Source organism: Heptranchias perlo, chromosome 36 (assembly GCF_035084215.1).
Source record: "Heptranchias perlo isolate sHepPer1 chromosome 36, sHepPer1.hap1, whole genome shotgun sequence".
Taxonomy (NCBI): Eukaryota; Metazoa; Chordata; class Chondrichthyes; order Hexanchiformes; family Hexanchidae; genus Heptranchias; species Heptranchias perlo.
The window spans coordinates 24,542,523-24,558,985 of NC_090360.1; the positions used below are offsets into that span (position 1 = coordinate 24,542,523).

General features: G+C 45.4%; 1 protein-coding gene across 3 annotated transcripts in view; it reads right to left on the minus strand.

The window, feature by feature from the left end:
- Window positions 1-16,463, minus strand: part of fam149b1 (family with sequence similarity 149 member B1) — a 155,975-nt gene that overhangs the window by 18,526 nt on the left and 120,986 nt on the right. For all 3 annotated transcript variants that reach the window (XM_067972776.1, XM_067972775.1, XM_067972777.1), the window contains 2 exons: window positions 11,877-12,002; window positions 3,421-3,502 (listed from right to left, as the gene is read on the minus strand). In XM_067972776.1, the coding sequence (XP_067828877.1) occupies window positions 3,421-3,502; window positions 11,877-12,002 (208 nt within the window). The remainder of the gene's footprint in view (window positions 1-3,420; window positions 3,503-11,876; window positions 12,003-16,463) is intronic.

Here is a 16,463-nt window from a genome sequence, read left to right on the forward strand (position 1 = left end):
CTTTTATTGCTAGGGGGATAGAATATAAAAACAAGGAGGTATTGCTGCAGTTATATAAGGTATTGGTGAGACCGCACCTGGAATACTGCATACAGTTTTGGTCTCCATACTTCAGAAAAGACATACTTGCTCTCGAGGCAGTACAAAGAAGGTTCACTCGGTTAATCCCGGGGATGAGGGGGCGGACATATGAGGAGAGGTTGAGTAGATTGGGACTCTACTCATTGGAGTTCAGAAGAATGAGAGGCGATCTTATTGAAACATATAAGATTGTGAAGGGTCTTGATCGGGTGGATGCAGTAAGGATGTTCCCAAAGATGGGTGAAACTAGAACTAGGGGGCATAATCTTAGAATAAGGGGCTGCTCTTTCAAAACTGAGATGAGGAGAAACTTCTTCACTCAGAGGGTGGTAGGTCTGTGGAATTTGCTGCCCCAGGAAGCTGTGGAAGCTACATCATTAGATAAATTTAAAACAGAAATAGACAGTTTCCTAGAAGTAAAGGGAATTAGGGGTTATGGGGAGCGGGCAGGAAATTGGACATGAAGCTGAGTTCGGATCGGTCAATGCCCTGTGGGTGGCGGAGAGGGCCCAGGGGCTATGTGGCCGGGTCCTGCTCCGACTTCTTGTGTTCTTTAGATTTGTGGTTGGGATCAGATCAGCCATGATCTTATTGAATGGCGGAGCAGGCTCGAGGGGCCGATTGGCCTACTCCTGCTCCAATTTCTTATGTTCTTATGTTCTTATGTGCTCTCTCTGATCCCTTTATTCCCTTCAATTACCTATCTAACCTATTAAATGTTGCCATGCTCTCTGCTTCAATCACTTATAACCCCCTGTGTAAAAAGGTTTTTCTAGCTCTCGGTCATAAATCTCACATTTGACCTTACAACTATGTCCCCACATTCTAGACCCGTTAATCACTGGAAACAGTCTGCTCTGTTCTAGCAAAAACATCCCCAATTTTTTCAAGTCTATTTTCCTATCTGTATTTGCTCAGTGTCCGAGTGAATCTGTTCTGTTCTCTCTCCAAAGCCTCAAAATCCTTCCTATACCTTGGGGCCCAAAACTGCACACAGAATTCCAACTATGGTCTTAGTAAGGTTTTATATAGATTCACCATTACATCTCAACTTTTATATTCATATAATCATTATAACTTTTATATTCTATATCTTGTGCAATGCAAACCAGAATTCCATTAGTTTTTTATACCATTACGTACTTGAGGTGTTGTTTCTCGTGTCTCGTGAACCTGAACCCCCAAATCCCTCTGCTCGTCCACATTATCCAGCCTCCCGTATTTAATGTTTAATCATTACTTTTATCTCACATTTACTGACACTGAACTCCACCTGCCACCTTTTTTGCCCATTCCACCATCTTATCAATATCTTATTGCAGATTCAAATTACTATATCTTTATTTACATATTTAGTAATTTCAGCTTTAAAATATTCCAAATTTTCCCTTGCCACAGATGTTAAACTACTGGCTTATAATTACCCAGATTAGTTCTGTCTCCATTTCTGAAAATTGTTATTGCATTGGCCACTCTCCAGGCCTCTGGTTCACATCCACTCTCAATAGAACCCTGAACTATCATTTCCAGGGCCGCTGCTACTTCTTCCCCCACTTCCCTCAGGTCCCGGCACTTTATCCTCCTTTAGCTTCACCAACTTCTCTAATACTTTAATTTATTATCTCTCATCTCACTTTTAAACAATTCAGGATCTACCTCCTTCCCAATATTCTTCTATTTTGTAAAAACGTAAGCACAGTATTTGTTAAACACTCCACCTTTTCCTTCACTAAATTGCTACCCCTCCTCTCAGGAGGTTCACAGCACAGCAGAGTTTTGTAGAATACTTAGAATCATAGAATGGTTACAGCACAGAAGGAGGCCATTCCACCCATCAAGCCCGTGCCAGCTCTCTGCAAGAGCAATCCAGTTAGTCCCATTCCCCCGCCCTTTCCCGTAGCTCTGCATATTTTTTCTCTTCAAGTATTTATCCAGTTCCTTTTTGAAGGCCATGATTGAATCTGCCTCACCACCCTTTCGGGCAGTGCATTCCAGATCATAACCACTCGCTGCGTAAAAAAGTTTTTCCTCATGTCGCCTTTGGTTCTTTTGCCAATCACCTTAAATCTGTGTCCTCTGGTTCTCTACCCTTCCGCAATGGGAACAGTTTCTCTCTATCTACTCTGTCGAGACCCCTCATGATTTTGAACACCTCTATCAAATCTCCTCGCAACATTCTCTGCTCTAAGGAGAACAAACCCAGCTTCTCCAGTCTATCCACATAACTGAATCCCTTATCCCTGGAATCATTCTAGTAAATCTTTTCTGCACCTTCTTTTAGACCTTCACATCCTTCCTGAAGTGCGGTGCCCAGAATTGGACACAATACTCCAGTTGTGGTCGAACCAGTGTTTTATAAAGGTTCAACATAACTTCCTTGCTTTTGTACTCTATGCCTCTATTTATAAAGCCCAGGATCCCATATGCTTTTTTAACTGCTTTCTCAACCCATCCTGCCACCTTCAACGATTTGTGCACATATACCCCCAGGTTTCTCTCTCTTGTAACCCTTTAGAATTGTACCCTTCAGTTTATATTGCCTCTCCTCGTTTTTCCTGCCAAAATGTATCACTTCGCACTTCTCTGTGTTAAATTTAATCTGCCATGTGTCTGCCCATTCCACCAGCCTGTCTCTGTCCTCTTGAAGTCAATCACTATCCTCCTCACTGTTCACCACACTTCCAAGTTTTGCGTCATCTGCAAATTTTGAAATTGTACACCCAAGTCCAAGTCATTAATACATATCAAGAAAAGCAGTGGTCCTAGTACCGACCCCTGGGGAACACCACTGTACACCTCCCTCCAGTCTGAAAAACAACCGTTCACTGCTACTCTCTGTTTCCTGTCACTTAGCCAATTCTGTATCCATGCTGCGACTGACCCTTTTATTCCATGGACTTCAACTTTGCTGACAAGCCCATTAGGTGGCACTTTATCAAATGCCTTTTGAAAGTCCATATACACCCCATTAACCTTTTCTGTTACCTCATCAAAAAACTCAATCAAGTTAGTTAAACATAATTTGCCTTTAACAAATCCAGTTACTACACTTCAAAAGTACTTCACTGGCTGTAAAGTGCTTTGGGATGTCCTGAGATTGTGAAATGAACTATCTGAATGTAAGTTCTTCTTTCTTTCTTTGGACCTTACTTGTCTGTAGGACTCGATATCAGGAGGTGATTTACCCACTGGGCCACTGCTGAACTAACTCAGTCTTTCTATCTGCAGGACTAAAAACATCTTGGTGAACTGCTTCTTTCCCACTTCAGAGGGAATGTAGGGGAATGCAAGAGATTGCCAAAATAGAAGTTAAGCAGTTAAAATCACAATGTGAATTACCTGGCCCCTCAGACCTCCTGCCAGCAGGTGACTGGTGAGCATAATCCAGAGCTGTGAAGGACCGGTGGCAAGAAATATCTGACTGGAAAAGACCACAGGAATATGTTTGTTATTTTTGAGCGACTGACGCCGACTCGGACACCGAGACTGACACCGACTCGGACGCCGACTCGGACGCCGAGAATGACGCCGAGACGGACGCCGAGACGGACGCCGAGACGGACGCCGAGACGGACGCCGAGACGGACGCCGACTCGGACGCCGAGACGGACGCCGAGACGGATGCCGAGACGGATGCCGAGACGGATGCCGACTCCGTTGCCGAGACTAACGCTGACTAGGACAGAAGATATTCCCTCATAAACTGTGTCCGTACCACAGGAAGAGCAGGGGTTATAACTCCTTGAACATTGTGAAATACCTTTGGACATTACATTTGAAGGAAACGGTTAACTTTGCCCCTTTGGACATTACATTTGGACATTGTAAACTTAAAACTGCAAAGCAGCAATGTGTAGAACCTTCAACAAGCTTAGGTTTTCAACAACAACTGATAAGAATGACAGCAACAATTTGCAGAAGCTTCGAACAACTTTAGTTTTCAAAACAACTGACTTAGAAAGACAGTGCTGAGACAGTTAGAAACTACTGCACCTGGGTTCACACAGTTTGAGTGGTCCAGCCACTCATCCATCATAATGTAACGGTGGGTGAGAGGCCAAAATGGGACTTCTCTTAACTTTCTCTCACTTCCCAATTGGGACATTGTGGCAGATCCTTTACTGCAGTCAGAGGAGCTTGACGAAGCTTCACCTAGAGGAGGGATGTTCAAGAAGAAGAAGCTCAAGAGCTACAGAGAGTTGCTCACTAACTGCCTTGATGCTGAAATCCTTAGCTTTTAAGGCTGTATGTATTGCTTAATTTGCTTGATGCTTGTGTGAATTGATTAAATAACCTACCGCGTAAGTGTGACTTTCTTTGACTGACTATTGTTCAGGTTCTCGAATCACTGGAACATCTGTATCCCTGCAGAAAGTGGTGCTCAAACAGGGGCCCGATGTAGTCAGACTAATAAAGAGTAAAATACTGTGTCCAACGTCTGAGCAGAAACAGGGTTTTCTCGGCAGAGGCAGGTGGAATATAAAAATGGAAGCAGCAGTTCAAGAATACAAAGCAAAGGAGTTACCAAGGAGAGAGGAATTGTTCCCGGGAGAGGACCATCAGTCAGACCCCTTTGAAGCATATGATAGGTGGATACAGATGTTCGAAGAGAGGCCGAAACTAAAAACAAAGCAGGCTGAAGCCGTACGGCTATTAAACCTCAGCAAACAAAAAGAAAATGATGAGAAGGAAAAGCAAGCGTTAGAAACAGAGGTATCTAATCTAAAGAGGGAGCTGAAAGAGGTAAAGGAACAGTTGGGAAATCTCGAGATAATTGGAAACAGGAGGGCTAGTGAAAAGCGTATTGAGACGCTGGAAGGCCACGGAGAGTACGTCCAGAGTCAAGCTCCGGTTAAAGAAAGTAATTTGACCCTAAATCAGGCAGCTCAACAAGAAATGCTGGAAAAATTGGGAAAAGTAGAGAAACATCAACTGTGCCCCTACCACAGGATACCCCCATCACAGGATACCCCCATCACAGGATACCCCCATCACAGGATAACCCCATCACAGGATAACCCCATCACAGGATAACCCCATCACCGCGCCCCTACCACAGGATACCCCCATCAACAGCGCCCCTACCACAGGATACCCCCATCACAGGATACCCCCATCACAGGATACCCCCATCACAGGATACCCCCATCACCGCACCCCTACCACAGGATACCCCCATCAACTGCGCCCCTACCACAGGATACCCCCATCACAGGATACCCCCATCACCGTGCCCCTACCACAGGATACCCCCATCAACTGTGCCCCTACCACAGGATACCCCCATCAACTGCGCCCCTACCACAGGATACCCCCATCACAGGATACCCCCATCACCGTGCCCCTACCACAGGATACCCCCATCAACTGCGCCCCTACCACAGGATACCCCCATCAACTGTGCCCCTACCACAGGATACCCCCATCAACTGTGCCCCTACCACAGGATATCCCCATCACAGGATACCCCCATCACCGTGCCCCTACCACAGGATACCCCCATCAACTGCGCCCCTACCACAGGATACCCCCATCAACTGTGCCCCTACCACAGGATACCCCCATCAACTGTGCCCCTACCACAGGATATCCCCATCAACTGTGCCCCTACCACAGGATACCCCCATCAACAGCGCCCCTACCACAGGATACCCCCATCACCGCGCCCCTACCACAGGATACCCCCATCACCACGCCCCTACCACAGGATACCCCCATCAACTGTGCCCCTACCACAGGATACCCCCATCAACTGCGCCCCTACCACAGGATACCCCCATCAACTGTGCCCCTACCACAGGATATCCCCATCAACTGTGCCCCTACCACAGGATACCCCCATCAACTGCGCCCCTACCACAGGATACCCCCATCAACTGTGCCCCTACCACAGGATACCCCCATCAACTGTGCCCCTACCACAGGATACCCCCATCAACTGTGCCCCTACCACAGGATACCCCCATCAACTGCGCCCCTACCACAGGATACCCCCATCACAGGATACCCCCATCACCGTGCCCCTACCACAGGATACCCCCATCAACTGCGCCCCTACCACAGGATACCCCCATCAACTGTGCCCCTACCACAGGATACCCCCATCAACTGCGCCCCTACCACAGGATACCCCCATCACAGGATACCCCCATCACCGTGCCCCTACCACAGGATACCCCCATCAACTGCGCCCCTACCACAGGATACCCCCATCAACTGTGCCCCTACCACAGGATACCCCCATCAACTGTGCCCCTACCACAGGATATCCCCATCAACTGTGCCCCTACCACAGGATACCCCCATCAACAGCGCCCCTACCACAGGATACCCCCATCACCGCGCCCCTACCACAGGATACCCCCATCACCACGCCCCTACCACAGGATACCCCCATCAACTGTGCCCCTACCACAGGATACCCCCATCAACTGCGCCCCTACCACAGGATACCCCCATCAACTGTGCCCCTACCACAGGATATCCCCATCAACTGTGCCCCTACCACAGGATACCCCCATCAACTGCGCCCCTACCACAGGATACCCCCATCAACTGTGCCCCTACCACAGGATACCCCCATCAACTGTGCCCCTACCACAGGATACCCCCATCAACTGTGCCCCTACCACAGGATACCCCCATCAACTGTGCCCCTACCACAGGATACCCCCATCAACTGTGCCCCTACCACAGGATACCCCCATCAACTGTGCCCCTACCACAGGATACCCCCATCAACTGTGCCCCTACCACAGGATACCCCCATCAACTGTGCCCCTACCACAGGATACCCCCATCAACTGTGCCCCTACCACAGGATACCCCCATCAACTGCGCCCCTACCACAGGATACCCCCATCAACTGCGCCCCTACCACAGGATACCCCCATCGAGTGACTGTATGAATGACTGCAAGCTATGCAGCGTGGTGCCAGTCCATGGAGACTGCACGTCAGATGTCGCTCGCATTGTAAAAGCTAGTGGTGCGTTGATTGGTTACTGCTTTACGTGCAACAACTGCACAGATCCTCTTATGCAATTTCCGACAATTCAAATGTGATTCCACCACCAAACATATCTGCACTTCCTCTTCCAGCTTTCCGAAGGAACCGCTCCCTCAGTTACACCATGGCTCATAGGTACAGAAATAGGCCATTCAGCCTCTCGAGGCTGTTCCACTATTCAAATCGATCATGGCTGATCTGTATCTTAACTCCATCTACCCGCCTTGGTTCTGTAACCTTTAATACCCTTGCCTAAAAAAAAATCCATTAATATTAGTTTTGAAATTTTCAGTTGTCCCCCAGTCTCAACAACTTTTTAGGGGAGAGAGTTCCAGATTTCCACTCCTCCTTGTGTGAAGAAGTGCTTTCTGACATCACCCCTGAATGGCCTGGCTTTAATTTTAAGGTTATGCCCCCTTGTTCTGGACTCCCCCACCAGAGGAAATAGTTTCTCTCTATCTACCCTATCAACTCCTTTAATCATCTTAAACACCTCAATTAGATCACCCCTTAATCTTCTATATTTAAGGGAATACAAGGCTAATCTATGCAACCCGTCCTCTTAATTTAACCCTTTTTGGCCCGGTATCATTCTGGTGAATCTGCGCTGCATTCACTCCAAGGCCAATATATCCTTCCTGAGGTTCAGTGCCCAGAACTGAACACAGTACTCCAGATGGGGACTAATCAAAGCTCTGAACAGCTGTAACATAACTTCTACCGCTTTGTAGTCCAGACCCCATGAGAAAAGGGCCAACATTCCATTAGGCTTTTAGAGCAGGGGAGTAGGACTAACTGGACTGCTCTTACAAAGAGCCAGCATTGGCTCGATGGGCCAAATGGCCTCCTTCTGCGCTGTAACCAGTCTATGATTTTAAATTATCTTTAACCTAACCAATTTCCTACCCAAGTCAATAGGTTGCCTCCAATTCAATTTTTGTTAACAATCGTTAACAAATGTGGACCCGTGTAGAATGCCTTCTGGAAGTCCATGTAAATAACATCCATAGACGCTCCCTTATCTACCATGTTAGTTACCTCCTCAAAAAATTAACTAGGATCATTAGACATGAACAATCCTTTACAAATCTATGATTTCAGTTCATATTTATCCAAGTGCTCAGTCACTCTGTCCCTAATAATAGATTCTAGTAACTTCCCCACAACAGATGATAGACTATTGGCCTATAATTTCCTAGTTTATCTCTCCCACCCTTCTTAAATAATGGAGATATTGGCAATTTTGCAATTCAAGGGGACAATTCCTCAATCAAGAGAGTTTTGGAAGATGATGACTAAAGCATCTACAATTTCCTCACCTACTTCTTTTAATACTCTGGGGTGGAAACCATCAGGCCCTGGGGATTTGTCAGTCTTTAGTCTTGTATCTTTGGTACTTTATCCTTATCCACTATTGTGTAATGTAATTGGCAAATTAATTTCAATATAGATAAATGTGAGGTGGTGCTTTTTCATAGAATCATACAAAGTTACGGCACAGAAGGAGGCCATTCGGCCCATCGTGTCCGTGTCGGCTGAAAAAGAGCTATCCAGCTTAGTCCCATTTTCCAGCACTTGGTCCGTAGCCCTATAGGTTACGGCACTTCAAGTGCACATCCAGGTATTTTTTTAAATGAGTTGAGGGTTTCTGCCTCTACCACCCTTTCAGGCAGTGAGTTCCAGACCCCTACCACCCTCTGGGTGAAAACAATTCTCCTCAGCTCCCTCCAATCCTTCTACCAATTACTTTAAATCTATGCCCCCTGGTCACTGACCCGCTGTTAAGGGAAATCGGTCCTCCCTGTCCACTCTATCTAGACCCATTGTAATTTTATATATCTCAATTAAATCTCTCCTCAGCCTCCTTTGTTCCAAAGAAAACAACCCCAGCCTATCCAATCTTTCCTCATAGCTAAAATTCTCCAGTCCTGGCAACATCTTCGTAAATCTCCTCTGTACCTTCCCTAGTGCAATCACATCTTTCCTGTAATGTGGTGACCAGAACTGTACACAGTACTCAAGCTGTGGCCTAACCACTGTTTTATACAGTTTTAACATGACCTCCTTGCTCTTATATTCTATGTTTCGGCTAGTAAAGGAAAGTATCCCGTATACCTTTTAAACCACCTCATCTACCTGTTCTGCCACCTTACGGGGATCTGTGGATATGCACTCCAAGGCCCCTCACTTCCTCTACACCTCTCAGTATCTTCCCATTTATTGTGTATTCCCTTGCCTCGTTTGCCCTCCCCAAATGCATTTCTTCACACTTCTCCGGATTGAATTCCATTTGCCACTTTTCTGCCCACCTGACCAGTCCATTGATATCTCCCTGTGGTCTGCAGCTTTCCTCCTCACTATCAACCACATGGTCAATTTTTGTATCACCTGCAAACTTCTTAATCATGCCCCCGACATTCAAGTCCAAATCATTAACATATACCACAAAAAGCAAGGGATTGAGTACTGAGCCTTGTGGAACCCCACTGGAAACAGCCTTCCAGTTGCAAAAACACCCGTCAACCATTACCCTTTGCTTCCTGCCACTGAGCCAATTTTGGATCCAACTGGACACTTTCCCTTGGATCCCATGGGCTTTTACTTTTTTGACCAAGTGGAACCTTGTCAAAAGCCTTGCTAAAATCCATGTAGACTACATCAATTGCGTTACCCTCATCGACCCTCCTGGTTACCTGCTCAAAAAATTCAATCAAGTTAGTCAGACACGACCTTCCCTTAACAAATCCATGAAGTGTGATTGCCCCTTTTTTGTTCTTTAGCTCAACCCATATGGCCTCATTTGTTGATCCTTATAACATATAATTCCTTCTCATGGCCATAATTGTTTCTTTAACCAATATTGCCACCCCCCCTCCTTTTATATCCCCCTCTCCATCTCGTCTGAAAACCCTGTAACCAGGAACGTTGAGCTGTCATTTCTGCCCCTGTTTAAGCCATGTCCCTGTAATAGCTAATATATCGTACTTCCACGTGTCTATCTGTGCCCTTAGCTTACCTGCCTTATTCACTATACTCCTTGCATTGAGCACTATCAAACTCCTTTGTTGTTTATTTTCTAACCTTTGTTTCCTCTGCCTTCCAAACTCACTGACTAATTTTCTGTTTCCAGCTTTCCATTTCCAGCTTTGCTTCTCTCCCTGCTGAATCTACGCTCAGGTTCCCATCCCCCTGCCAAGCTCGTTTAAACCCTCCCCAACAGCACTAGCAAACCTCCCCATGAGGATATTGGTCCCGACCCTGTTGAGGTGTAACCCGTCAGCTTGTACAGGTCCCACCTCCCCCAGAACCAGTCCCAATGCCCCAGGAATCTAAAGCCCTCCCTCCAACACCATCTCACCAGCCTCACATTCATCTGCTCTATCCTCCTATTTCTATACTCACTAGCGTGAGGCACCGGGAGTAATCCGGAGATTACTACCTTTGAGGTCCTGCTTATTAATCTCTTTCCTAACTCCTTAAAATCTGCCTGCAGGACCTCATCCCTCTTTCTACCTATGTCGTTGGTACCGATATAGACCACGTTCACTCACCCCTCCAGAATGTTCTGCAGCCGCTAGGTAACATCCTTGACCCTGGCACCAGGGAGGCAACAAACCATCCTGAATGTCTGTGGCTGCAGAAACTCCTGTCTGTTCCCCTAACTATAGAATCCCCTATCACTATTGCTCTCCTGACCTTCCTCCTCCCCTCCTGTACAGCTGAGCCACCCATGGTGCTGTGGACTTGCCTCTGGCTGCAGTCTGCAGAGGAACCCTCTCCCCCACCAGTATTCAGAACAGAACACTGGTTAGAGAGTGAGATGCCCTCAGGGGACTCCTGCACTACCTGCCTGGTCCTCCTGGTCTGTCCAGCGGTCGCCCAGACCCTGCCCTGCCCTTTTGCCCTGATGTTTTATCTCCCACACTTTTTAATTTATCACATTTATGTTTTTCATCACTCCTGTCATATTTTTTAATCATTTCCTATTATTATTTCCATTATTATTTCCTATATTTTTTTCTGAACTTGAAGTATTTATATTACCATTAACACTATTGATGATGTGGACTTTGTTCTCGTCCCTTTTTCTTATCTTTGGACTACTTTCACTTTTATTATTATATCTGCCTGAGCCCTCCCCCCTCTTTGTAACTGCTGTTAACTTGTAATATCCTCCAGTTTTGTTAATATTAATTCATCTGTTCTCTTCACAGATGCTGTCTGACCTGCTGAATGCTTCCAAAATTTTCTTTTTAGTTTAACAAAGGCAGAGTTCATTTCCTTGAAATAGAGAAGCTTTGGATGTGTTTCTGGAGAGAGAAAGGACCGACATATGGAGAGAAGGTGGGTTTCAGATCAAGCCTGTTTGGTCAAATGGCCTTTTCCTAGGAATTCTTACATCCATTGTTTTTGACTTTTCTCCCCTCCTCCCCTGAAGGTTTTGACTGCTTGCTGGGGTCCAGTTTTACAGGCTCCAGTGAACCTCTCATACCTTGTGCAAGTGCCATGAGCTCTTCTGCCAAATGCTGCCCTCACCCGATATCTACCCACATGTGCTTTCCAGCAGGGTCACTGTCATCAATCAACAGGAGACATTCTGGTCCATTTTCTCTTCCTTAACTTCGATCAAACGGGGACAACTCCAGCTCCTCTACCATTCGATTCGGTTAACTTCCAGACCAAGAGTCCAACCGGAGACCTTTCTGGTCAGTGTGGCTCAGCTGCCCATTGGTTAAACCTGTTGAGCCATTAGCAAAGTCAAATCTTACCCGGAATGTTCCTCCTTACCCGAAATGTGTGTGTGGTTTTGGGCCTGGTAAAGTATTCGTGCCCCAGAAACCTGTCTCTTGGAGGCAGATGGCTCGTCTCATCTATAACTGCACTGTGAGCTCGGTTTGAACGCATTCGCATTTTCTAGGGAAAAAATAAATAAAAGTTAGCTGCCTGTTATTAGCAACACTCTCAGCCTGACAGACTGCAGCCCTGCCCTTTCTGTGACTAGGTTCACTGAATTACTTGCATTGTCTGTCAGAATTATTTGGTTTAAGCTTTACATTCTACCCACCCCTCACAGGTCTACATTTTCAAAATCTCACACTTTCTTTCTCTTCCTCTCCTGAAGGCCATGCCTCTTGATGGGGAAAATTTCCATGGACACCAGGAGTACAGCATGGAAGGAGGCTACTCGGCCCATTGTGCCTGTGCCGGCTCTATGAAAGAGCTATCCAATTAATCCCACTCCCCTGCTCTTTCTACACAACCCTGTAAATCTTGTCCCTTCAAGTATTTATCCAATTCTCTTATGAAAGTTACTATTGAATCTGCTTCCACCGCCCTTTCAGGCAGTGAGTTCCAGATCATTACAACTCGCTGTGTAAAAAAAAGTTTCCTCATGTCGCCTCGGGTTCTTTTGCCAATCACCTTAAATCTGTGTCCTCTGCTTACCGACCCTTCTGCCACTGGAAACAGTTTTTCCTGATTTACTCTATCAAAACCCTTGGTGATTTTGAACACCTCTATTGAATACCGCTCAACCTTCTCTGCTCTAAGGAGAACAATCCCAGCTTCTCCAGTCTCTCCACACAACTGAAATCCCTCATCCCTGGAATCATGCTAGTAAATCCCCTCTGCACCCTCTCTAAGGCCTTGACATCCTTCCTAAAGTGTGGTGCCCAGAATTGAACACAATACTCCAGCTGAGGCCTAACCAGTGTTTTATAAAGGTTCAGCTTGATTTCCTTGCTTTTGTACTCTATGCCTCTATTAATAAAGCCCAGGATCCCATATACTTTTTTAATGGCCTTCTCAACTTGTCCTGCCACCTTCAAAGATTTGTGTACATACACCCCCAGGTCTCCCTGTTCATGCACTCTTTTTAAAATTGTACCATTTAGTTTATATTGCCTCTCCTCGTTCTTTCTACCAAAATGCATCACTTCACACTTCTCTGCGTTTAATTTCATCTGCCACGTGTCTGCCCATTTCACCAGTCTGTCTATGTCATCCTGAAGTCTGTTACTATCCCCCACATTGTTTACTACATTTCTGAGTTTTGTGTCATCTGCAAACTTTGAAATTATACCTTGTATATCTAAGTCCAGGTCATTAATATATTTTGTGGTACTTTATCTGATGCCTTTTGAAAGTCTATATACACAACATCAGCTGCACTACCCTCATCAGCCGTTTCCATTACCTCATCAAAGAACTGAGTCCTCTGGTCTCTCACCTCAGCTGTTCTTTTTGTGACAGTCTTGTCTAATGATGTCAGCAAGATATTTGGGGGTATCACATCCCTCACTCAATGTACAGATGTGCACTTTTAGCAGGAGTCATTAGAGAGCAATCAGAAGCGGCAGCTCTGGCTGATTTGTTTTCTTTCCCTAGCCCAGAAATGCTGAGGCTCATTGTAACACCCCAACTGTTGCCTGGCTAACTCAGAACAGGCCAAGGATCAGACTCAGACTTATGTGAGCTGTATGGCTTAGTGCTACAACGAGCAGGCCAGCTACTCAATTGATATTGAACTGATTTCAATAACTTCAGATCATAACCACTGGTCCCATTTTTTCAGACAGCAGGAGTTGGTAATGGTTCTGCTGTTGCCATTTACAGCTCCTCTGGACCCATCTTTTGTTTCTTTACTTGTCCTATTACCACCCTCCTTGCCTTGCAACATCATCCGTTTTGTTATTTAATCACTCCTGCCCTGCACCTTATCAGAGACCTTCCCTTTTGTTCTTTCCTCCCCTCCTCCCTCCCCTTTCCCTGGCTCTGTACGCGTTTAAAAACTGTTAAATCTTTAACTTCTTCCAGTTTTGACGAAAGGTCATTGACCTGAAACAATAACTGTTTCTTTCTTCACAGATGCTTCCTGACTTGCTGAGTATTTCCAGCATTTTCTGTTTTTATTTCAGATTTCCAGCATCCGCATTATTTTGCTTTTGACTGAATTGATACTGGCTGAACCAGTCCCGCTATTGAATTGGTTCTGGTTGAAACAGTCCTGCTACTGCTACAGGCTCGAGGGGCTGAATGGCCTACTCCTGTTCCTATGTTCCAATGAGACTGGCTGAATCGGTCCTGCTACTGAATTGATTCTGGCTGAAATTTGTTGGGGTTGCTTGGAAGTTTCAGAGGAACAGGTGGAGGCCATTCAGCCCCTTGAGCCTGTTCCGCCATTCAATTAGATCATGGGTGATCTGTATCTCAACTCCATTTACCCGCCTTGGTTCCATATCCCTTGATACCCTTCATAAATCAATGCAGAATCTGTTTGATCAGCTCATAATCGTTCAAGTGGTTAGTCACTCAGACTCTGATGATGGATTCCTGTAAATTCCCCACAACTGATGTTAAACTGACGGGTCTGTATCACATGGTTTCTCCCTCCCTCACTTCTTAAATAATGAAGAGATTTTTGCATTTCTCCAATCCATAGACACAATTCCAGAATCTAGAGAGCTTTGAAAAACTATGGCTAACTCATCCACAATTCCTTCCTTTATGTCTTTTAATATCCTGGGTGGAAACTATCTTAAGTCCCATCATTTGCTCTTTTAGCTTAATACTGTCTCTTACCTAGTTTGTTGACCATGGCTGCTTAACTGCATAAGTGAAGCCTTTACCTTTCGGGGGTGTGTACTGGTTTTGTATCATACCGAATACCACTTTGAATACTTCCCATCGTTTCTCATGGAGGTTTACTCACCAACATTTCAAAAGGGAAGGTCATGCTTGACCAACCTTATTGAAGTCTTTGAAGAAGTAACAGAAAGAGCAGACAAGGGTAATGCATTGGATGTAATATACATGGACTTTCAAAAGGCCTTCGATAGTTGTCTCATGACTAAGGTCAGAGCATGTGGAGTCAGGGGACAAGTAATGGATAGCAAGCTGGCTACGAGCCAGAAATCAAAGAGTAGGGGTTAAAAGTAGTTACTCAGACTGGCAGAAGGTGGGAAGTGGTGTTCCACAGCGATTGATGCAGTGACCACTGTTGTTCACAATTTACATAACGATTTGGACTCTGAAGTACAATATCAAAATTTGCGGATGACACCAAATTATGGGGGTACAGTTAATACTGATGAAGAATGCAACAAAATACAAGACGACATTAACAAACTTGCAGAATGGGCGTGTAAATGGTAAACTAATTTCAACATAGATAAGTGTGAGGTGGTGCATTTTGGTAGGAGGAAAAAGGAGGCCACATACTGCTTGGAAAATAAAGAGTCTAAATGGGGTTGAGGCGCAAAGGGATCTAGGGGTACAGATTCACAAATCATTAATAGTAGCAACGCAGGTTAACAAAGCGATAAAAAGTACAAACAAAGCACTGGGGTTTATTTTTAGATGAATTGAATTCAAAAGCAGGGAAGTTATGTTAAACTTATATAGAACCTTGGTCAGACCACACTTAGAGCACTGTGCATAGTTCTGGTCTCCAAATTACAAAAAGGATATAGAAGCACTGGAGAAGGTGCAAAAAAGATTTACAAGGATGATACCAGACCTGAGGAGGTACAACAATCAGGAAAGGCTGAACAGGCTCTTTTCTCAAGAAAAAAGGCTGAGGAGTGACCTGATAGAGGTCTTCAAAATTATGAAGGGGTTTGATAGGGAGACGTAGAGAAGTTGTTTCCACTTGTGGGGAATCCAAAACTAGTCACTAATAAATCCAATAAGGAATTCAAGAGAAACTTCTTTACTCAGAGAGTGGTTAGAATGCGGAACTCGCTACCACAAGGAGTAGTTGAGGCAAATAGCATAGATGTATTTAAGGGGAAGCGAGGTAAACACAAGAGAGAGAAAGGAATAGAAGGATATGCTGATAGGGTGGGATGGAGCATAAACGCCAGCATAGAACTGTTAGGCCAAAAGGCCTATTTCTGTGCTGCAAAATTCTATGTAATTCTATGCTGGGTGGGTGATGTGACTTGCCTGGCACATGTCTATTCCTCCTCCAATAAGCAGAGATGTAGGGTAATTCCCAGTGGGAATACCATTGTGGTGTAATGGCAGCAGAACTAGGCCAAATGCTGCACCACAGCCACAAGGATACTGATGTGGTGAGGCATATTTTCTACTCCTCAGTGACAACAGAGGACACAAAACAGGAAAAAGGATACTGTGACCGTCTCTGTCCTCGTTACTTCAAACTGATTTCTATATGTAGCACAGCACCCAGCAACTCCGAACATCACTTAGTTTGGGCGGGTAATGGAATGGACAGAAATGAGGGAATTTGAGCGCATGATAGAATCATGTCATCATGCACTAATTTACAGCCATGTGCCCACGAAATGGCAGGGACTTCCTACGCCATGTCCATCCCAATTGGAGAACTGAAACTGAGGTAAAATGAAAGAA